Below are 24,965 nucleotides of genomic sequence, written 5' to 3' on the forward strand. Positions count from 1 at the left end.
CCTTCTCTCTTTATATACCTAGTAAAATTACCGAATATTTCCTTGGATTATGGAAAATATACACCCCTGAAATAAAAATTCTATTATTTCAACAAGGAGAATTGCATCTATTTTATCTTTTCTATTTTGCATTAGATTGATAATAAAACTTGGGTCTTTTTGGTATGTACGTCACTATACTAAATAAAAAATTATTTTTTTTTGCTTTTTTTCCATACTAAATGTAATTTTTCGTTGAAACAAAACTTAATTTACATTTAAGATTAAAATGATATTTTTTAGGCTGGTGGAACCCGAGGTACCTCCCGAGGAAACACAAGAGGCGGCGGTAACAGAGGCAGACGTTAAAACAGCTGACTCACTACCTTATCAGCTGTTTATCCAAAAATACGCTGATCATCTTACTTTCTTTATGAACATTAATCTAATTTAATCTCAAACCTAAGTATTCATACCGCGCTAAGTAAATTATACTCAAAATTGAAATTCACAGATTATAATTAAATGAACAATGATTATTTCAACAAAATTTGTCATACCTAAGAAAAAATAATCCAAAATGTCAGATTTTTTACTGAACCCAGTTAGCACTTGAATTATTCAAGATTTATAACTTCTGAGTTGCTTTTTGCAGCATTTTTTGTACCTAACTTTAATTTAAATAATACTGTAATATTTTTTTGTATTCATAAGTTTGTCATTTATTGTTTGTTGACGTACTTTGTAAATATGTCTGTATGATTCTTTACTGAAATGTCTCGATGCATTTTAACAGAAATTTAGATAGAAATAAACTTATGAAAAATAAATCTTGTTTATCATTATCTTTGTTTTGTTGTAATTCATTCGTTTGCGATTTTTACCTCTTTAGTGTTTATTAATTAAAATGTTATTTCTCTGAATTATAGAACTATATTTTTGACAGAAACTGGGCAATTTTGTAACATTATATTGTAAATTGGACTGGATTTTGTTATCTTCATATGTTGAGACTTCTTTCCCCAAATGTGAGCTGTGTAGCTTGTACTAAAATATGAATTAATATTTATTTCCAGTTTGAATTTAATGATTGTATAAGAAAACTGGATATAATACGATGCTATTTTTTTCGTATGATGAGAACCGGTTCTAATCCACTGGATATTAATCAGTTTCGAATGAATACGATAAGAAATTTTAAACTAGGTATAGTTTTAAAGAGAAGCATTATAATGCAAAGTGAATTTATTATAATAGGATTACTATAGGTCAAGATTCCAATATTTTAGTCTTCTAAATTTTTAAGCAATGCAGATTATGATGGTATAGGAAATACCTTATTTCTTTGTACATATCGGCTGAGTAACATAATATAATACTTGTCCTTGTTAACCTTTATTTTCAGATAAAAATTTAGTATGATTACGACTTAAGAGTCGAGGGCTTTGTGTCGCTTCAGGTTCTATACATTGGAACATACGATTGCGGTGTAAAGCGTCCTTTCGCCCATCAGGCAACCCTTGGATTGCACGACCTTTGTCTGAGAAGTCCTAATTGTGCATGGTAATATGTTGCCCCTGCTTTAGGCCAAGGCATTCCCCCATCTTTAACTATTCATGTCGCGCACCTGACACAGCATTATTAGAAACCATTTTTAACGGTTTTAGTTGTGTCGGGCTGAGATTTGAACCTATGAGCTTCCCGACAACGGGCAGATGCGCTACGTGTTGCGCAACAGTCGCGGGTAAAAATTAGTTTACCTCAGTTTAGATTGTAATGTGTTCCAGTTTCCTGTGAAATATACCTCTACCTTAAAAATTATGAAGTAAGATAAAAAAAATAAAAAGTATTGCACATTCATTTATTTAGTTTTCAAATAACTATGACTCCATCATATCTGAACTTGTAACATTGAGCAAAATTACCATAGAATGTACATCCCAAAACTCGATGTTGACTTTCTCCCTTTTAAATCAACAATAATTTTCAGTATGTCTTCGAAACCGATTATTATCCTTTGGATCAGAAGAGGTTTTCAACCATGCTATAAAATCATATTACAGATAGATTTTCCTCGAATATTAAAATAAATATCATAAAATTAAACTTAAAATTCGCGGAAGGCTGTCAATAATACGATGCAATAAATAAATGTTCTTAAACCGGTAACTTTTTTTCCTATTAGTTATTTTCATTAAATAATAAGATACTTCACCTTTCTCCAACCAACTGCATAGAATTTTTCTGGGCCAAGAATATGAACTCCTTCAACGACATCACACCATGAAATTGGTGGTGGTTCCTAAGGACATGGAAATCTGTTATTTCACAGGAAACCTCTCCCAAGTATTAAAATATTAAAGTTGATGTGTCGTGTTCATGTTCATGTTCAAGGACGCCCAGGTTTGCCTTTTTTGAGAGGGGGGGGGGGGATTGGATTAAATATCAATAAGCAATTAAACTAATTCATTCCCTTCCCCCATTCTAGGACGTCCTTATTCAAGTTTCAATCCATAAATATAGAGATAATAACTGATGCTACGATATCAGGTCAAATAGTCTTGTATTACCTTTTCTTTAACTTCTAGACAATTAGCTTCTTTTAATACTTCGGTTAGAACTCCAGGTCCATTCCAGCCCCAATTTTTACCATCATATCCTTAATTATCATATACAAAGTCTAGGCTAGCAGTAGAGTGATTAGGAAGATCTTTTCAAATTGCCTAACTTCTATACATAGAATCGAAGTTTATTTTAAAAAGTAAAGCAGCAACTTAGAAACCGCCCTTAGGGACATTTTTTTAGGGTGGAAGCATTTGGAATCAAATAAGACGTTAGGTAATATTGTTTTCAAATTTCTTACTTTTCTGATAGAATTCGGTGCATATAGTAAAACTATTTGCTTGTCTTGCTAGTACCATCTGACAATCAAGATTTACAGAGTAGCTTCGATACCGAAAGATTCTTTACCTTCCTTTAATCTTTCAATGATTCTCTCCAGTATGTGATCTTGTCTTCTAAACCTTTCATTAAAAGTGGTTCTTAAAATCGGATAATCCATGTATTATCACATTGAATGTCTAGGCAAGGCAAGGTTGAATTATAATGTGATATTGCATTATTTATGAACAATGGACACCACCTAAAAAACTAATTACAACATTGTCTCAACATTCCACAAATATCCTACAATATGGAACAGGAACAAAGATTAGATAGAAAAAAAAACAAAAAAACATGGTTTTGGTGGAAATGGGAGTTTTTTACATACTCTTTGGCTATTTCTTAGCTAGTAGAACATAGGTTTCTGTTCCTAAAGGCATTCAGCGATCACCAGTAGGTTTAATGAGTTTTGGTTATTTGTCTGATATAGAAATAGGATGAGGCTAACACTTAAGTTTGTTAAATCCTTTAATAAAATACAAAAAATTAATAAGCTTAGTACCCTGGTTCAGTGGTTATTACTGATATACCCTCCCTAAGATTTAAAATAGGGGGGGGGGGGGTGATTTAGCTTGTTAGTAACTTTAGGTAATGTTAGGTTAATTTAGATAAGTTATATAATATTTGGTGGCGCTGTATGGTTAGGGCACCAGGTATATGCCACGAAGGGTTTAGGCATGCGAAAAATATCACTCCCCCTTAATTCCAGTTTATTTTCTAAAAAATGGTGGGAAGGGGTTATCGGGGCTCAACCTGCACTTGGTGTGATGGTACATTGCAAGTTTATTAAATATTGTTTGGATTGATTCTGAAGCTCACTCTATTTTTGTATGTCATTTATGTTCTACTGTGTTTTTTTTTTGTTAAAATATGTATCTATACAAGCTAACAACAATTCTTCAAAGCATTATTGTTGTTACTGGAAATCAGGTTTTGTCAAACTTTTCTTTTCAGTTTTGTTAAGAAAAGAGAAAATGTTTTTGCACTAGCTAGTAAAAAGAAAAGAAATAGTTTGTTTTTGTGTCAGGTTTCATTAATCAAAGTTTGAGGTCGTATGTTTCTTCATCATTTCAAAGACTTTCTTAGGTTAATTTTTATTATTTTAAATAATTTATTTATTAATTTCTTCTATCAGTAGAATAAGCACAAAAAATATTTAAGAATGGCTTAATGGTAAGTTTATATCATCATCAACTTAAAACAAGCAATTTAGGTTTCTCCAAATTGTACTTTTGATCAATTAAACTCAATTTGTCAATTTATATGTTTTGTTTTTAAAACAACAATTATTTATTTAATATCAAATACTTTGTTAAAGTCAAAATGACACAAATAGAGACGAAAAAGTAACGGTTAATCTTCAAAATGTAGTTCCTTTACTGTTTGAATACTCTCTTTAACTACGTGTACACGCGTGTAGAAAAGAAGAAGAAACACAGGAACTAAAAACTTGGTCTTAAACTGTAGGTAATTGAAGACTTTTATATTTCTTGTTTTAAGTATAACTATGAGTTTTTGTGACCCAATAATAGAAATCATAATTTTAGCCGCAACATGCTGCTTTTAACTAATATTAGAGGTAATTTTAATATCATCAAAAGCATTTTTAGACTTTTATGGACAATATGTACAATTACTGGTACAAGTTTTTAATAAAATCAAGGTAGGTTAGGTTATTGAATGCACTGGTCCATTAACAATTTTCTCTTTTTGGCTTAGAAATAGTTTTAATTACATAAGTGGTATATACTAATTATGTGTATCAATATTGCGGATGTTCATAAATATTATGTACCATACATTGTCTTAACACGTAATTAAAGATCCCTGAATTAATTACATTTTGTTCTTTTAAGTGAAAAACGAGGTAAACTATTATACTAAATTTTCAGGGTGTCCCACAGTGTAGTGGTTAGCGCACTACGCTGTGGTTGGGAGAAACCGAGTTCAAGTCCCCACATAGACTTTCCACTTGGTTGACAAATGCTGTCGCAATTTGTCAGATTATGATCACGCAACCTTCCCTAAGATGCCCTAGGGTTGTAAGGGGGGAGATTTGTAGGAAGTTAGGATTCTACAAATCAAGCAGCTCTAACTATGCTTTCCCTTAATATTTGAGTAGCTTCCACGAGAATTGCGGGTCAGCTTGTAATGTAACATAGAATACAATCAGCTGTGCGCGAAGCTTACCAATCTAAAATTGGCCAAAGGTTTCTCACTTCCAGTCTCCGTGTGCATCTGAGTCCTAACTTCAGAGAATCATGGCTACAACAACAACATACAAAATTTACGGACGGACAAACTACAATTGTGTAAAAAATGTTGAGTCTGATTGAACTCTATAATTAAGGTAACTGCACCTGATTGCACCCGCACCAATGTTCCCAGTGACACTGTACTCTATGCCAACAAAGTTCTCCAATTTAGGAAGACTGCTCATCAAGGAGGACAGGGTCAAGGATTAGTAAATTAAAATTATTACATCCCAGTTAAGTTTTAAGTCGAAGATAGGTATTAGGGTTTGGTCATACGTTTGAATCAAAGTACAAAGTGTATTGCTCAAAGGTAAAACCACCTAGTTTTCTTCGCTCCTAGTGTGGCGGCTAAAACTTATATTCACAAGCCATAAAATAATTGCCCAATTACTTAAAAATACTTCACTTTAACGAGTAGTGATTGTCACAATTAAAAGCTACTTTTGGTATGCTATCCTTGCAATTAAAGGAATAAAGGGGAGGTATATTTTTATTAAGTTAATTTATTTCACTTAACAGTACATTTTTACCCCTTCACACACTATTATATTACTGGATATATAGCTTACAATTCCTATAATAGGTGTGCTAATAAATTGGTGGAATTATCTGAAAATAAAATTATGTCTTTAATAAAGAATTTCAAATATAAAAGCTTCTGAATAAAGAAAAATTAATATAATTCTATTTTATTTAAATTACATCATATAAACTTTGATCTTAATCATTATCTCTGATTTAGGTAATCTTCTCATTCACAAATAATTTGCAACAAACAACCTAAACAAATATTTTAGTTATTCACAATTTTAACATAATGAATGTCCTTTTAGTTCATGGAAATTTTTAATTGACACACTACCCCAGGAAGAAAAGATTCATTGTGGAAAAATTTGTTTAATTTGATTATGCTTGTTCTTCTAACTTTGATTTGTTTAGTCAGATAAAATATAATCTCATCTAGACTAGGTTTGATATATAAATAAAATTTCATTAGTTTCAGTTGGATAAAATACAATATTTCACATTTACATGTTATGAAATAACTACATTTATGTTCATTAAGTACATAATAATACAATCATATTTGTGTGTAAGGGGTTACTCAATTAGAATCACATGGAAGTATAGACACAGCTAAACACTATAAAATAGATTAAGCAATATGATGTTTATTTACTCATTTTTTTTATAAAATTATAAAACTTAAAATTGATTAATAATAAAGTATTTAGTATGAAGTTGCATAAAACTTATAAGAATAGAAGTCAATAATTCAATGCTTCTGATTAGAATATGGAATATTAAAATCATAAAACAATAAAATACAAAATATTATACTAAAAAGGTTAACTTGTTATAAATTCTTGCTCTTTTTATTTAGTTTAGTCTGGGCTTTGATAATTGAGTTTGATAGATGATAAGTCAACATACACTTGTTTAGCCTTAAGATCAGGGCAATCGTTAGAATCATCATTCTCATGAATAACATCCACACCAAGTTCTTTAAAACCAAAAATTGCTACTGGGGTAGGATAGGTGAAAGTTTCAGATGATAAGGTATATGTTGAACCTTCTTCCTGAATGTTTGCAATGTCATGCCCAGTATCAATCAGATCAGGTTCCATTGCTGCCATAAGCTGAAGATATGGAGAATACCTGTATTGATTAATCATTTCAGCAAAATAGACTGATATGTGATTTACATTTCCATTAAACTTTTTGTTTATTGAGGTAAAAGTTTTATGGGGTCCACCATAGCAATACATGCTTCCATATATATCTTTGAAAACAGATTTATAGAGACCTATTCCACTAGGAAGATTCATGATACAAACAGGTTCCAATTCACTATTCTTCAATCCAATAAGTAATTTCACTTTATCTCCTCCAACATAGGGTGGCATTGAAGTTCCAGGAACAAGGTGAGAGTACCTTAATGCTTCTTTGTTGATATCTTCTAAACTATATCTTGGAATAACACCAGTAACATCTTTGATTCCCTGGGCTATAATTTCATGATATTTACCTTCAGCTGTTGGTCCTAGGTACATTTGGTATGTTCCATAATCTGTCCAGATCTTACCACCTGAAACAACACCAATAGCATTTGCCTCAGGATTATTTACTTTGATTTGCAATTCCTCAGCAAGAGAACCATTGATCAGGTGCTGGTTAGCTCCTCGATCATATAAGGTCAAAACTGGTTTTCCCTTCAAACAAAGTAATTGCATGACAGCAATGGAGTCTTCATGAACTTCTGCAACTTTATCAAGCTCAGAGGGTAACTCTTCCATTCCAGTAGAAGTATTGAAGTGCTGTGCATCTTGATTAGGATCACTTTGACGTGTCAAAGTTTTAGGTTTACATCCTTGTTTAGATGAAGAGTAAACCTGAAAGTGGCAAGCAACATTGATAGGTGAGTTTAATAGTGAACCTTTGAAGTTGGGTATGTATTGCTCCAATGCTTTAATCATATCATTGTTGGAAGGCTTCTTGTGATCATCATTAAAACAAAAGAAAACTGAATAACAAGCTGTGTGCTTTGTTTTTGATAACTCTTTGCAATCTCTGCAGACCAGTATCTTGGGAATATCTCTATTGTTCATACACTTTTTATATTTACATTCTTCAGATGATTGTAGGCATAAGGTACAATGTCTGAATTGAAATTCCTTTCTGTGCTCTACTCTTTCTTTAGGGGTATGAAGGAAGAATTCAACACAATCATGTATTGCATGTTTATGACCTTTCAGAATACAAGGAAATGTATTCTTGGCAACTTTTTTACCCTTCTTTGAATCATCATGAGATCTGTATGCTTGAAAAACATTGGTGGTTGAATCAGAATCTGATTCAGTGTCACTAAGGTCAGACAGAGTACTGTTTTCACTAGATGATGGGTTGGGATTAGTGACATGTTTTACCACCTTAACAGTCTTAACTTTCTCTTTATGATTTGACTTCTGATTTTCCTTTGCTATATGTGGTATTTCAGTTCTGGCAAGGTCATCATATTTTTTATATAACAAGTCTACTGATGAAACCATGATGTCAAAAGCAATCTTTCCAGAAATTCCAGCAATGCTTTGATTGAGAGCATGCATTGAATCAATGTAAGTATCAACACACCATTCAGGAATAAGATGAAGTAGAATTTTCATAAAGTCATGACCATACACATACATACCTAATTGGTTTGTATCAACATCAGCAAATGACAATAACTTGTTGATCTTTTGCAAGGAGCTTCGGAATTTTCTGAAATAGGTCAGCTTTGTCTTAATGTCAGCTGTATGCTTAGGAGGGCCATCATTTTTTACAGGATCAAGGGCACTTCTAACCATGGTACGAACATCACCATACCTTTCCATTAGCATTCTTTTCATAGCATCATAATCATCCCTTTGTTTGATCAGCTCATCTTGTATATTAGAATCAAGATACTTGGTGTAAAAAAGCTCAGCTCGTTCAGATGAAATTTCAAAATCAGAAGTAATGCATTCAAATCTTTTGACAAATTCAAAGACATCAACATCAGATTTAGAAGAGAATTTATCAAGTGAGTCATAAAGTTTGCCAGTCTGAGATTTCTTGTTGTGACCTTTTGAGAGATATAGATCTCTCATCTTATTACACCAGGATTCTGCATTTTCAATGGTTTTCTCAACTTCAGTACATAAGTCAACACTGGCATCATTATACTTTAGATAATCTCTCAGCACCTTCTGTAGTTCTCTTCTCTCAGAATTAACATTTGGGAGCTTGACTTGGTATACATCTTGCAGTGTAGACTTGTCTAAGGATGTTGAGGGCTCAGGGGATAATAATGATTTCAAACTCTTTGATTGTCTGTTTAAGGACTTACCATATATATCCAGGTTTGCAGAGAATGATGACTGGATGGAGGCAGTTGAATTGTCATCAGAATCAACACAATTTCTTGGTGTTTGTGGTCCTCTTGGAATTTGTGGTCCTGTTGGAGTAGGACGAGATTGAGGACAATGGCTTTGATTATTAAAATTGTCCTTATGACAATCTACCCAGCTTCTAGTATGATTATAGAGTGATTCTACCTGCTTTGCTGATGTTCTATTTGTTCTATCTTGATGTTCAGCTACAATAGCAGTAGTTTGTTGAAAAGTAGGATTTCCAGCTAGATTTTCTACAGCTCCATGAATGTTCTCAAGTTCATTATTAATGGTCATTCTAAATGATGAGAATTCCTTTCCCATTCCATGCTGAAGCTGACTGAAAGAGTTGAATTGGGTAGATAAGTTATTTAGACACTCTTGAATTATGTTAAATTGAGAAGTGCTCTGATGGGTTTGCTCATCAATCTTAGAATTTGTAGTTTTAAGTTGATCTTCAAGAGAGTTGATTTGGTTTAAGTTTTCTTTTACATCATTTTCAACAACACTTATCCTCGAGGAAAGGTCTGAATATTTATTCATTGCAATTTGATAGCTGGTTAGTGTATGTTCCAAGTCATTTATTCTTGTTCCAATATCAGCTAGTTGTGTGAACAACTCAGCTGCATCAGAAGAAGTTGCATTTAACTCCATAAGAGGAGTTTGTTGTTTAAGCTCTAGTGCATTTATCCTGCTGGTCAGACTATTGATGAGATCAGTAGGGGGAACTTTCTTTTCAAGATCACTTAGCTGATTTTTAAATTCCTCTCTTAAGATGTTAGCAGTAGATGGTTTTTGCTTGACTACTGGATCATTGTTTTGGGCAATAGTTGCAGCAGGGCTAATGGATAATGGTAGGGTAGGAAAACCATGGAAATCTGATTGATTTAGCAATGAGTTGTTATTACATGACATATTCCATTTGAGTTTAAAATCATCAAGCTTTGAGCTGAGTTCAGAACATCTGATCAGTAGAGCATGATCATTTCTTTCAATAGCAATACTTTTAGCATTACTTACCTTTACAAGAAGGTCCTTGTATCTGACATTAGCTGATCTTTTAGCATCAGGATCAACAGACAAGTCATTACCATACTTATCAATGTGAGCATTCACAGTATCCAGGTAGTTATTAAGATTAACTGGTGTGCTTTCAGCAGTAATCTTAGGTACTGGACTTGGGGATGAAATGAGTTTGGTGCCTGCACTGTCAATAAGTGGTGTAGTAGTGAATTGATGGTCATCTTGATAATTGGCAAGTCTTATCTTAGGAGTCATATTGTCTCTTTCAGTACTTGGAGAGGTGGCAGGGGTGCTATGAAATGGAGTGAGACTGCTTTTATCCATTTCATTCATGTCTTTCTGTAGTTGAGAAGCTCTTACAATTGATACAGGAGCTTTCAATGGTAGGATTCTAGGTCTGGTGGACTTTCGGAGAACAGTACCAGTTTTCTCGGACACAGAAGATTTAGGTGTCTTTACACTATCAGATGTTGGTGTAAAGGTTCCCCAAGATTGGTTAGACATGATATTACTTATTTTCTGAACAGTAGTTTTAGTCTCAAAGGTTCAAAAGTTATGTTTTGATTGGGTTTAGTCAGCTCTTTGCAGGACCAGACTAACTTCTAAACAGCTTCAATGAAACCAGTCTTGTTAGATAGTGAAGAAAGAAAGTATCAGTCAGTTCTTTGTAAAACTCGACTAATACCAGTAATATTATTTGCAGGAACAGATTAGGTTCTAGACGGCTTCAATGAAACCAGCCTAGTTAAACAGCAAGCAGAAGTATAGGTCAGTTCTTTGCAGAACCAGACTAATACAGGTAGGGTTTCAGGAACAGATTTAATTCTAGACAGCTTCAATGAAACCAGCCTAGTTAGACAGCGAGCAGAAGTATAGGTCAGTTCTTTGCAGAACCCGACTAATACAGTTAGGATTTTCAAGGAGCAGATTAATCTAGACAGCTTCAATGAAACCAGCCTAGTTAGACTCCAAACAGAGGTATAGGTCAGTTCTTTGCAGAACTAGACTAATACTGGTAGGATCTTCCAGGAACAGATTAAATTCTAGACGGCTTCAATAAAACCAGTCTAGTTAAGACTGCAAACAGAAGTAGTATAGGTCAGTCCTTTGCAGAACTCGACTAATACTTATTACCAGAGTAGGACCAGGTAATTGTAGGTATGAAGTATATAAAAAAGGTATATTATATTATGTTGGATATGCTGGTGATCAGGTGAGTAGTCCAAGTTAAGGCACAATCTTTAGGTAAGTAGGAGTTCCACTTACACTTATCTCCCTCTTTCCCCTGCCTGCAACTCTAATAAGAGGAGGGGGGAGTTCTGTGGCCGCACCTACAGGTAATCCCTGTTACTTAATCAGTGAGACTCAAAACTTGGTATGCTTCCACTTACACTTATCTCCCTCTTTCCCCTGCCTACAACTCTAATAGAGGAGGGGGGAGTTCTGTGGCCGCACCTACAGGTATTCCCTGTCACTCAAATCCAGTATAAATCACAATGATGTAAGATAGTGGGATCAGCACCACCATAAGATTATTGGCTTAGCTGATATGGTCACTAGTTCCTTTTATTAGCACTGTGGCGGCTAAAACTTATATTCACAAGCCATAAAATAATTGCCCAATTACTTAAAAATACTTCACTTTAACGAGTAGTGATTGTCACAATTAAAAGCTACTTTTGGTATGCTATCCTTGCAATTAAAGGAATAAAGGGGAGGTATATTTTTATTAAGTTAATTTATTTCACTTAACAGTACATTTTTACCCCTTCACACACTATTATATTACTGGATATATAGCTTACAATTCCTATAATAGGTGTGCTAATAAATTGGTGGAATTATCTGAAAATAAAATTATGTCTTTAATAAAGAATTTCAAATATAAAAGCTTCTGAATAAAGAAAATTAATATAATTCTATTTTATTTAAATTACATCATATAAACTTTGATCTTAATCATTATCTCTGATTTAGGTAATCTTCTCATTCACAAATAATTTGCAACAAACAACCTAAACAAATATTTTAGTTATTCACAATTTTAACATAATGAATGTCCTTTTAGTTCATGGAAATTTTTAATTGACACACCTAGCATTAGGAATGTTTTACTCCTCCTATCCTTTGCCTAAGAAAAACAGAGAGACTGACAATCATTACTGTATTATAAAGTTTCTAATCCTTGACTGTGTACCTGCGGAGGGAAATATTATCAGTGTCAAGATATGTTCCTCCATATTTATACAACACAAGATACCTACAAATTATTAAACTATGAATTTTATATTGCAGATATCGGATGAATCTTATCAATATTTGGACCAAATATCAGAATCCTTTTCAATTTTGCCTGCTGGTAGAAAATAAGGATGTTTAAAAGATAAAGTTAACTATCTTTGCCATATCCCTCCTTGAAACAGTAAGGTAAATTAGGTAAAAGAGTATGTAAAACTGAAGTAGGTTTTCTTTTAAAATGCTTGTCCTATGTGTATTTTTGCTTAGATCTCATCATTTTTAAAGTATATTTTTTCACCTTCTCCGATTGAAGTTAAAGTGTCTCTTTTGTTCTTTGTTATTTCACTGTATTGTCAAAAAACTCAGCTTATACCAACAACGAAATTAGTTCGAAAAAAATCGCGAATCCTATAAGTTATTTTCAGCTGTTGTTGGGGTTCAGCACATACTAAAAGGGGTAGTTTCACAAAAGGCATTTGAACTTAATTTAGTGAACCGCATATTTTTCCCTGGTTAATTGGTTAAACTACATTTATATGGCATATATTTGAAAGAATTTCAATTTTCTACCACGTAGTTTTTAAAATATCATGACTAGAAAACGTCTTTTTGAATTGCATATATCACATAAAGACGATTTTCAAGTCTTGAAAACTACGTGGTAGATAATTGAAATTCTTTTAAATATATGCCATACCTATAAATATAGTTTAACCCATTAACAAGCAAAAAATATGCGGTTCACTAAATTAAGTTCAAATGCATTTCGTAAAACTACCCCTTTGACGAACTTTCCATCTGCCCCCCAAATATTATTTTAGATTTATTTCGCTGATTGGCTAGGTATACCTTATTCCTGCAACAAAAATAGGCTAAGGTATTGTTAGAGGTTTTACCTGACTAGATCACTAAGATGACTGACAGGCCAATAACTAGCGTGCACTTTTCTATCACACCACAAAGATTCTAAAAAGATGAAATTAAAATCCTTAAATAAAAACATAGAATAAAGCAGATAAAAATTAAATTGAATTTATGTGTAAAGTTTGAGTTCATATTCGGTGATGTGCAGAGGGTTTTGCTAGTTTGAAGTGCAAAGCGAAACAGAAAAGTTTGTAACTCACCTAACGATTTTTGACATCCCTTTTAAACTATAATCGAGGGAGGTGTACTACAGTCAAGAAGAGAAGTGTATTTATTTGTTAGGGGGTGGATACACACCCCTAGGTGTACACCGACTCAAACAAAAGTGTTTCTGAATTGGTTAATTGACGCATTTTTTCCATACTCCCTCTAAATTAGACCTATGAAAAGCTATATCATAAAGAAGAACCATATCGGTCCAGCGAAATCCTTAGCAACAGACAAAAAACGTGCTACTTTTTATAATAGGGTAGTGTGAATAAAAGGTAGGATATAAATAATTGCATTTGGGGTCTAAAAAACTATTCTCTTACTTAAACATGTTTTATCTTATTTAAAATAGGGTAATTGTGCCAAATACTTGTTTGATGGGGGACAATTCAACTTATGATCTAGGCGTTTGACCAGAAATCACATGTAAATAAATAGTCTTTGGGCTAGGTAAGCTTCAAATTCAACAGTCAATCCTGCAATTACCTAAAGGAGATTTGACAAAGAAATTATCCAGATCTAAGAAGACCAATTTGATATTTGGATGATGTTCTTGCAATTGTTTATGATGAGATTCCACCCTGAAATCAAAGATTTAACATATCAATTAATTTTTTCAGATATTGTGAGGAAGCAGGTTGTTAACTTTAAAAGTGAAATCTTTGATATTGTTGTCTTTTTTAGAATTCACTAATGACCAAGAGATAGGTACTTATAAGTATTTAAAGATGGAAGGTTTTAATTCTAGTACGGATTTGAAAAGAATTGTATAGCCTACAACATTATACAAACATAAATATTTTTTTGGCTGACTACTTAATAGTATGAAAATTATTTACTATATGTTAAAAAGTCATACCTGGTACTGTTGGTAAAGAGAAAAGTAATTGTGCTGCCTGGATTATGCCTAGCAACACTTTCTAAAGCACATTGCTCTCTTTGGGTCAATATTGTTCTTCCTGAAAATTAAATATAATGTCATGTTAGAGATAATAACAACTGTTTGACAGAGACATAAGAGTATTAAGTATTAACTTATACACTAGTTTCTTCGCCCCTGGCCTCTAGGTGAGAGCGGGGGAGGTCAGGAAAAAAGCCTAAAACCACCTCTAAGACATTTGTATAGATTCCCTGAAAGTTCAACCCATTTTGACCAGGAATTTCCGAGATCTTTGGTTAAGTCATAAAAAAGTCTTAGTACTTAACTTTATGTTATAGGATTATTTCAAGATTAAAACTAATTTTAATTTTCTCTAAATGAACAAAGGTTTTTTTAAAGAAAAACCTTAGGTACATACCGCTTGTTTCAATCATCCATATTAAGTTTTCTGATGATAAATCTGCAGGATTCAGTTGTCCAGGTTGATCCCATTCCCAGAGATCATGTCCAGATTCAATATCACATCTTGGTTCTTGTATTAAATTCCTGGACAACATTGCACAAGGATGGCATTAATCATAAGCAACTTGATATATTACTAACGGATACGCCCCTAGAGGCCTTTTGGGGGCACTCGAGGAGACAGCCGACTAAAACAATTTCTGTTTTTTGAGAGTGGGTGGATTTTTTCTTAGCAGAAAGAACCTTCCCCCAAAATGTTAATAAACTTTTTCTGGACCAATAAGAATAATAATAGGGGTTCAGCGGTTACAGTTTTTTTTATTGTCCATGTCCAATCTATTGTCTTGATTGTTATCTGCTTTTGAATTTCAATTACCTACCTTTTATCAAACAAAAAATCCGGGAAACACAAATAACAAAAACCTAAACATAAATTAAAACTGTTATTATTTATTGATAACTAAACTAATTTGGTATTAGATTAAACTATTATTGTATCTTGTATATACTAAATAGACGCCCACAGAGGCCTCTTGGACCACTTAATTGAAGTGTGTGTGTGGAGGGGGGGGGGGGGGGGGGTACACACCATATTTAGTTTCATAAAGAAAAAGAAAATTGTGATTCAACGGTTATGTATGTGTCACAGATATCCTATTACTTTTATAAAAGGATAAAATTAAAGTTAAAATTCACCTAATATTAACAAAGCACAAAACGACTTTTTACATTTTGGTCTCATATTTATAACATTAATCCATATTGACTTATTATATTTAGATGAACAATACGTGTGTCTAGTATTTATTATTAACAACTAACAGTAACATTTGAATTTGCTTTGGAGTAACTATGAAAATATTCTTATCTTTCCGTCAAAAAAAATGCTTATCTCTACGTCCTATTTGAATCTTCGTTGCCAAAATAGTTTATATGTCGTCTTAAGCTAAGCGTTTTTATGATAGATTGATAATAAATAGCAAGGCTTTTTTACAAGCCCATATTAATTATTGTTGGTCAGTTAGTCTGTAAAGCAATTTTGAGGTTGGCTGCTGCTGTCATACGAGTGTTACCTATAGAAAATTTCGATCATCAATTAAGCTGTTTCAAATGTTAATTATCTTTCAATTAAATAATGAATAACATTAGACATACCGGATCATGGAAAGAAATTGAAGTAGCGGGTTTCGTCGTATTTTCACAGTAACAGTTCTATTTCTAGCCCCTGCGTGCGATGGGTTCTAACCCTGCGGTGCAATCATTAACATTTACGTAAAATAACCTATCAAAAGCTATTGTGAAAATACGACGAAACCCACATTCGTTTTCTTTCCATGATCCGACATACCTACTAATATTGAATATTTTCTATAGAATAGACCTAAAATGGCCGATTGTGTGGATGAATTTATGAAAAACTTTAGAGGAACAGAAGAAAAGATCAAGGAGATAAACAAAGAAATAGAAACGATAAAAGTATGGAAATTTTATTAGGAGTTAAGTTACTCTTTGATTTGAATTGTTTGTCCGTCTTGAGGTAAAAACGTGAATTTCTAGGCTGCTTTTCAAAATAAATTGCTGAAATTTTGTGAAGATTCCCTATATCATTGAGCATTAAGCAGTAGTTATATAAGTTAGGTTCTGCCTTTGTTTTACGATATACAAGAACGAGATTTTACAAAGAACAAAGTATTTCTTGTGTCAGGTGTACTTGAAGTCTTTAGACGAAGAAGAAATGTTGTATTCAGAAAAATCAAAAACTTTAGAGTAAGCACCATATTTCAGTAGCGAAGCTACTCTATAATTTTAAATCTTCAGTCAGTTATGTTTTGGGGTAATTGGGTTATTTATGATAAGCTGCTGAACATTTAGGGATTATTTCCTGTTTTTATGAACATTTAGTATATAATTCACTTGGTCCGTTGGTCTGGCATTCATAATTAATAAAACATATCCGAAAGGTTTCGAGATTTTCTCTTTTTTTTATTTATGACCACTGAGCATATTCTCATTTAATCACTTCGTCCGTGTTTTTTGAGCTTATACATATATGTTGTCATCCTTGTTTTACATTTTAATAGCATTATATATGAATAGATATTACCTCAAATATAAATGTAGTATTTACAATTCATATACATTAGTATATACTTAACTTAAAATGTTCATATTTTAAGGCAAAAGATTGAAGAATATAAGAAAATCAAACTTCAAAAAGAGGTACATTTACCCCCTCAATATTTTTGAATTTTGGTATATTTTTATAACTGAAAATAGTTTAGTAACAGTCAAGTAAAGATAGTTTTGTTCATGATTCTTTTTTTTATGTTTTTAGACAGAGAAATATGTTAGAGATCTTTCGAGAAATGCTACACAGGAAGCTAAGAAAGGTAAATCAAATTATATATCTTTGATGGATATTAGATAATCTATAACTATACTATAATTAAACTTAATTTAATTGTTAACATTATCATTTAGGAAACAAATCTTCAAACTAACGTTCTAGAATTTTTTCAATCAAAGATTCAAACCTGCGCCGCTTACTTCCACACTTCAATCCCTCTTTCCTTAAAAAAGACAGTGTAAAATTAAATGTTTTGTCTAATTTAAAGTGTCCTTAAGTTATAAAAAATTCATTTTTCAGAGTTTATGGGCGAGTTGATGAAAAAGGCTGGAAGGTAATAATATTAGACGGACGGATAAAGTGAGTTGGAAAGTAGATGCTTGTGGGTCCAGAGGAATATTCGACGAAAATTCATAGATCTATCTCATAAGAAGCGCAGTTTATAAGTTATAACATTTACAGTTTGTAAAAGAAGATGCCTATTGGTCAGTGGAATTATTGCAAAAGTTTCAGATACCTTTATTTATTTAACTGAGTTAATCATGATGTATGTTTTACTAAAAATGTTTCTGATGGTCAAATAGCCTTTCTTCTACTCATAAATAATTCATCATATTTTATTCTTTCATTGCATCTTAATCTATTATGATTTTGCTTTCAATATTGTTTTTTTTCTATAGATGTGAAATAGATTTGGCAAACATTTACAAAAAGATAAAGAAGGACAATCTGAAAATAAACAAGTTTACTAAAAGGTAATCAATGATTAATACCCATTCCTTACCATAACTCTTTCTTGAACAGTGTTGCAAGCACTGTTTATCTTTGTCTGTCTGCCCTTTTCTCAGAGAGAAAGGGGACAATGGACTGTTTATTACACTAGTCCCCAAAGTATTATTATAACGTTTTATTTGGTAGCTTAACAACTTTGGGGACTTTAGTGAATTTTGATAGGTTGATTCATTAAGTTGAGTGTTCTTACGTTTCAGTTACTTATGATTTTATTCTACTGAAGGGGTAATTGTGTGTTAATCATCATTTGGGATGTACATAAATTAATCGGCCATTGTCTTATCCCTTTAGATCCCTGCATGTTCTGCTTGTTTTTCACTAAAATATACAGATTTATGTAAGAATGAAATTTAACAAGGATGACAATTTTCCAATAAAGCGAAGCTTAACAGATCATGCCATCAGATCACCCTAACACTTTTTGTAGTCTGAACAACGATTCTGTTTAATAATATATATATCCAAAACTTTTTAAATACAGGTTCCTTATTTTGGATTGCTTGATTATATAAAATTGATTCTCTAATAACATTGTGCCTATGCCTCCAAGCAATCTATATTCCAAAGGTTAAGTAAATGAGATATTTTTTAGTAATGTGAGTTGCTATACTTTCTAAATCATGATTAATAAAGAAACTGTTTGGCTAAAGTGGTTTTTGTTTGTTATAGGTATTTATTTTAAGGTTTGGGTTTGAACAGAATGAAACAGTAATGAAGAACATAGAGGAAGGGAAAAAGAAAAAGGCTGAACAATTATTAACTGAGGTAATTGTATTGTCAATTTGCATTCCATTAAACCTGTAGTAAGTAAGATTTATTTCTGTGTATATGTATTTCTTATATACTAACAAAATCTTACCTCTACAGAGAAATACTTCCCAAAAAACTTCCAAAACTCAACAAAACTTGACAGCACTTCCAACACAACTAGATGATGATACCACGGAGCATGGAAAGGTTTCGTGGTTTAGCAGGAAAGTAAAACAGAAACTTGAATGAAATTTTCCTCAATTTGATATAATCTTTTTCAAAATCTTCATCTTTTTTAGTGTCAAAAGAAGTATACGGAACTGAACTCAAGAAAAGAGGTAAATTAATCCTTCCTACCGGCTACGCACCTAGAGACCTCTAGGGGAACTTTACTTCAAATTATAGTGTTAAAATGAAAAGTTAAAAATATTTTGGGGGTTCAAGCGGCGATTTTATTGGGATGTTAGGGACACCCTTCCGAAAAATAGATAAATACCTTCCTTCGACCTATTAGAAGCTTCAATATAAAGTACAATCATTTCAGTACAGCGGTTAGCAAAATCTTCAGCTACAGACAAGAGAGACATCCTATTACTTTTGTCTAAGGACTTTTGTCAATTTTAACAACAAAACATATCCATGGCGATTTGTGAAGATCTAGAACAATTCCAAACAGAATGGCTGGTTAAATTCGATGCAGAGTAGACGCATATTAAAAATACAGTGGGGGGACGTATTGAAGAGTGTTAGAGTCTTAATTTTTCTTTATAATTTAAATTCCACATGATAATGAATTAGCTTTATAATTTAGGCTCAGAATGAGTTGGAAGATCTGAACAAGAAGGTTGCCCTGCTGGAGATAGAAGTGGAACAAATGGAAGAGAAAAGGAATCAACTCAGTGAAGGTTATTTTTATTATTCATTGGAACTCGGCAGATTAATTAGCCTTTTATCTTTTTTATATGCAAATAAAACTTTCAACTGGTATGACGACATTTGAAGACTTCCAAAATAAATAAATAATGAATTTAACTTTGAATAGCCGTGCAAATTGAAACTCTATAATTGCAAATCAATATTAATTTCTAGTATAAAAAAGTAAAATTTAATAACAAAAAAATCATTTTGTAGATACCTACACATTTATTTATTTATCAAATTATAATAGAAGCATTTTACTTTCAGAGCATAAAGTACTGGATTCAAGAAGATCTACAAACAAAATAAGTAGTTTAAATCAGCCTAAGTTTAAGATGTAATATCTTTTAGCATAGTTGCAAAAGTCTTAGTATGTATTATGAAGCCTTTTATGAAAATTCAGATTTCAAGGATGTTTCTAAATGTATCTAACACCGTGTTTTACGGATTCCTTTTATCCTGTTTATTAAAATTTAATTGGAACATTTGAAATTTATAATTATGATATAAAAAAATGAATATTTAATGAGTTGTAAATTTTTAACCGTAGATGAAAAAGTCCTTGAATAATACAAAATTGTAAGTATATTTTCAGAGATATAATGACTGTTAATTTGTTTTATCATTTCATCCTGATTTAGAGATCCAATGAAATTTGGTTATACAGGTGGTGCGAGTGCATGTACAGTACGTAAAAGGGCCGGGGATGTGGTGAGTGTATATTTTTAATGGGTTGAAAATATTTAGTTGAATACAAATTTTAACCTCCCCACCAATCTTATGTAAATAGAGGGATAAAATAATATCCGATAATTGTTAATAAGTTTTTATTGTCTTGAAAGTATTGTAATTTGACCTTACCCTGGCACAAAGTCCAGAATTTGGCCTTAAAAGTTAAAATGCAATACGAGGAAAGGCTTAAAAAATAGTTATAGAAGAATTAGATAGTCAATTTGTTTCATAATCCATCAAACTTAAAAGGGATTCTCAGCTCTCTAACGCATTTGTGTAGGATTCATTCCAATTGTACAAGCGACACATTTTTCGAATATATAAATCCTGCAAGGTAGCTTTTATCCTAAGAAATTCAACTATTCAAAGCTGACTTGCCGTATATGTTTCGTCAAATGCTTTACATTATAATACACCCGATTTTACACGTTATAATTTACTCAAACAAGTCTATATTCATAGCTGACTAATGCGAATGAAGTAAAAAGTAACTGCACTTACTAACCAATAATATTGCCTAAATATTCCTACACAATTTTCCTTTTGGCTGATTTAGAGAGTAGGTATCTAGATCTTCAATATCTATCCTTGAATAGAGACTTTCAACAGACGCAGACTTAAAAGGCTAGTGATAATTTGAATGAAAGGCTGAAGGAAAATTGGGCTAGGCAACAAAAAAGAATATGTATTTGCTCTTAAGTTTAACTTTGACAGACTCAAACTTCAAACATTACGCATTATTATGTTGACCGGACTAATAGACAGTAGCTAAGTTTTGAAACAAAGTCGCATTGCGTAGTAAAAAACAAAAACAAGGATGTCAACATCCACAAAAGCGAACCTTAACAAATCAAATGGACAAATAACATAAAGCTTAACTACAGGATTAGATATCATGACTCTTTAGACGTAATTATAAAGATACTTCGCGAATCGCGCATGATGCATATATTCAGGATGATTGAAATGGACAAAAAAAGCAATTCTAACATGCCTAAAATACGAGTCTTTACAGCTATCCGTCACGGTAGATTAGATCATAATTGTAAACTAGTCCCGCTTTTATCTAGCTTTTAATACAATCCGCAAGGTTATTCTATGTATATTGATTATACAAAAAGAAATTTTCAGACGACGCAAGCGTTAATGGTTTCTTTTTTTGTTAGTTTTTTTTGTGTGGGTATGTCTGTGCGCCCATAATAGAACCAGTCTTGTATTTATGGCTTGTATAATGTAAATGTAGCGCGCTGCTTCATGCAAAGATCATGATCGTATTATGTTTGAGTATGAGTAGACCCATATTATTATTTTGGTCCAAGGTTTGTCTGCAAGGGAAAGGTCAGAGTTCAGAAATTTTGTTAACCACTCAGCAACAAAATATTTTTACAAGAATTTAGATTTCTGATAATTTAGCGTAATTTATTAGAAAAAATAGTTTTTATTTTTATGATAAAAATGTTTTTCGTGAAAGGCGCAGAAAATTTTCTGAACTGTGTTAGAGAGGCTTTCAGCTCTGTGAATCAGTCTATCACGACGCCATCTTGGATTTTAAACAAACAAAGAGGAAACTGTCAAAATTTTAATATTTTGTGATAAAAACTAAGCAAAAATACAATTTTCCAGCACCAGTTATATAGGTAAGTTTTTTTAAATGATTTAATTTTATATTTTGATAAACTTGCATAAAAATATAAAACGTCAAACAACTGACTTAGTTTTTAAAAAAATACATTCATAATCCAATTCCTTCTATTATGGATATTTTTTTTACTTTTCATTAATTTTATATACATTCGACGTTAGAATCTCACGTTTATTTCATGATCATTCATTAAAACTTGCTGGGTTTTCCAATACAGTGTCAATTAATTTCAAATAATGCTATGTTAATCGAGTATTTGAAAATTTACGTTATACGTATTATCATACAAATTCATGTATGATCTTATTGTAGCTGTATTTTCTCATCTTGTTTTTAATTACTTACTTTAGATTACATAAAAAATATATTTTCGCTTCTCGTTTTTCATTTATAAGGCTTCATTTAATATTTAGTGGTAAGAATGATTATAGAATACTTTCATAATTTTTTAATATGATACCTATCAAGTTTTATTAGGTATTACGTTAGTTTTCTTAAGAATTTCTTGCTTTAAATTTAGTATAATATTGACTCAAGAAGGTTTTGCTCTAAATCACTTGGATGGCCTATAGAAAAATGAAAAAAATCCACGTATATACTAATTCATAATAGTTAAATGAATAAATAAAGCTACCCTGAGAACACGAAGATATTCCGTTTTAGAGATAGACTTCCTTTAAACAAAGTAATACCAAAATTAACCTTTGTATTAATTTACCACGTTCCTCCTTTGCATTTAGTCTTCAATGATTATACGCAATTAATGGATCTGCATTTAAATAAGACGATAGACCTGTCATTTTTTAGATCTTTTTTTTTTGGCGCTAATAATCTTTAATTAAAAGTAGGTAAAAAGTTTTTTTTCAATAAGTACTCAACTGATTAAGTTTTCTTTTCTAGGGAGGCTTTACATATATCCTGGGATGGTTTAATTTTATTTATGCCTTGGATTGATTTTAAGCTTTTTTACTGCTTCCTTTTACTCCTGTGAATACTAAGCCCCTAGATGCTAGGGGACGTATCTGCAAGTTTTGAATAAAATAATACTTTGTAAATAACCTTTTGTTTATAATCAATTCTGTAACGCAAAATAAGTGTAATTGAATTTAGTCTTATTGAAGGGTTGAGTGAGCACCATTTAATATGTGATAGTTAAACCGTTTAACCAGAATACAAGCTTTTTTCTTTAGTTATAAATTGAAGTTTTGTCTTATTGTAAACTTAATTGTAAAAAATTCATATGTAATTTGCTACAAAAAATTTAAAAAGAAAAAAAATCTTGGAAAGTTACCTATTCTTTAAGTGTTAAAAATCCTGGAAAGAAAAATGTAATGTTATTTTAAAATGCTGGTTAGTTACGGATATGAAATGATTAAACTGTTTCAATCGCGTTCATTATCGTAGCCTTGACTAACGCTATGATAACATATGGATTTTTATATTATATCATTTAAGCTATTGAAAATACAATGTTAAGCTATTTTTCATATTTTGATAACATTTATACTTAAATTTGGATTTCTTTTTTATGTAAATTTTTTTTTATTCAGAAGGCATTTGACATTTGATAATAATATCCTTTCTTTTTCGCGCTAATAGACATAAAGTGGGTGGAGAAAGCAGTAGGTCACTTTTCTAGCTCTTGTACTATCTCTGAAATTCTTGGGATAGCCTAGACTTATGTTTACCCCACTTCTGACTTTCCCTTCTTTAAAGTTAGGCGAAGTTTAATGCAGATTTCTTCTAGTAGTTTCCCTTTAGTTAGAGGAGAAAGGTTTATTTTGTGTTTTGACTCTGTTACAGTTCACTTAGTGAAAGCTTCATTAAATCTAAATTCTAGGTAGGAAAAAGAAGGATTTCTTAAGTTGGGGTCTAATCCTTTATATTTAGAAAGAATTCCTTATTGATAAAAGGCTTATCATAACGCATAGCAACTTGGAATATGAGATATTATATTATTATATGTGCACTTTGTCCATTCTAAATTAAATCTATTTGTAATCACTCATTGCGTGACCGAAAATCTGCAGTATATGCATGTTAGTAAAGTAATACAAGGATTTTTAATACAGATAAATATGCAATCAAGGTTAAATTGCATATTTTTATTTTTTAATACACTTAGAATCTTATTTGTTTTAAGGAAGTGTAATTTTTTTGTGCATTATTTTTTGAAAACCTGAATTGTTAATAAAGAGAAGCTGTTTTATTCCCCTTTATGCTTTGATTTTCCCCTTATTTAGAATAGAAGTATTTTTTTAAAAGCGAAGGTATCTGTAATAAGGGTTATTTTCTTCTGAATTTCTAAGACAAATATTAAAAGCCTAATATCTCTATAACTATTTCTAAAAATGTATGTCCGTACTAAGCATTCCGTTCAAATAATTTTGGAGGCGAATTAAATATTGAATCCGTTTTTACTGAATGTTCGTTTGTCTGTTCGATTTGTTTATCTTCGCTATTATAGATGTTGTCATCCTTGTTTTATAATATTAAGTAGGTAACAAAACAACACTAAATAAAGTAGAGTTGTCTTGTCAAAAGTTTAAACCTTATCATTCACTATAAAAAGTCTTTGACCCTTAAGTATTATACAGCTGTTAATCATTGTAACTTAAATGAAACACTAATTTTAATTTAAAAAAAAACATTTTATTACCTACTTAAAATTGAGTGTTAAAAATAAGTGTTGATTTTCTGAAATGACTTTAATACTTTTAGTTTGATCTGCATTTTGCCTGTTAATATATAGAAAGCTTTCCTGTAAAGGACAAACACTAAACCTTGTCATTATTTCAGGTGCTGTGTAATAAAGTGTTGAATACTATATCCTGTTGGTAGGAGATGCAGCAGCAAGGGCGGACTAGTGCCCTAAGGAGAGATTATATTACCACAGGGATGTACTCAGTTTTCATACAAGTTTTATGATATTAAATGTTAATATGAGAATGAATTTTAA

The 24,965-nt window shown here is 31.7% G+C and overlaps 3 protein-coding genes and 1 long non-coding RNA gene across 4 annotated transcripts in view; 3 read left to right on the forward strand and 1 right to left on the reverse strand.

Annotated features, from left to right (window-relative positions):
- The window catches only part of LOC145315890 (uncharacterized), a 262,202-nt gene extending 261,393 nt beyond the window's left edge, over positions 1-809 (forward strand). The window contains exon 10 of the mRNA XM_080156030.1: positions 283-809. Within this exon, the coding sequence (XP_080012156.1) occupies positions 283-348 (66 nt within the window). The 3' untranslated portion in view covers positions 349-809. The remainder of the gene's footprint in view (positions 1-282) is intronic.
- LOC145315896 (lactosylceramide 4-alpha-galactosyltransferase-like) lies at positions 789-15,677 on the reverse strand. Its single transcript, XM_080156042.1, has 13 exons — positions 15,522-15,677; positions 15,206-15,248; positions 14,782-14,909; positions 14,343-14,442; positions 13,970-14,064; positions 13,246-13,315; positions 12,309-12,371; positions 5,283-5,354; positions 2,950-3,002; positions 2,550-2,638; positions 2,195-2,281; positions 1,740-1,789; positions 789-1,026 (listed from the first exon to the last, which is right to left on the reverse strand). Exons 1-13 carry the CDS (start codon positions 15,565-15,567, stop codon positions 903-905), a joined length of 1,020 nt encoding a protein of 339 aa, XP_080012168.1. The 5' UTR covers positions 15,568-15,677; the 3' UTR covers positions 789-902.
- Positions 15,678-16,140: 463 nt separating this feature from the next.
- On the forward strand, positions 16,141-20,228 carry LOC145315925 (uncharacterized). The gene is made up of 10 exons (XM_080156086.1): positions 16,141-16,301; positions 16,531-16,592; positions 17,003-17,045; positions 17,161-17,215; positions 17,473-17,506; positions 17,853-17,927; positions 18,648-18,729; positions 19,014-19,052; positions 19,526-19,619; positions 19,900-20,228. The coding sequence occupies exons 1-10, from the start codon at positions 16,212-16,214 to the stop codon at positions 19,971-19,973; spliced, it is 648 nt and encodes a 215-aa protein (XP_080012212.1). The 5' UTR covers positions 16,141-16,211; the 3' UTR covers positions 19,974-20,228.
- Positions 20,229-21,835: 1,607 nt separating this feature from the next.
- On the forward strand, positions 21,836-24,902 carry LOC145315937 (uncharacterized). The gene is made up of 2 exons (XR_013878200.1): positions 21,836-22,001; positions 24,806-24,902. It is a non-coding gene; the product is annotated as an uncharacterized LOC145315937 (long non-coding RNA).
- Positions 24,903-24,965: the final 63 nt, after the last annotated feature.

The sequence above is a fragment of the Acartia tonsa genome, chromosome 1 (genome assembly GCF_053477335.1).
Source record: "Acartia tonsa isolate MP-2025a chromosome 1, ASM5347733v1, whole genome shotgun sequence".
Taxonomy (NCBI): Eukaryota; Metazoa; Arthropoda; class Copepoda; order Calanoida; family Acartiidae; genus Acartia; species Acartia tonsa.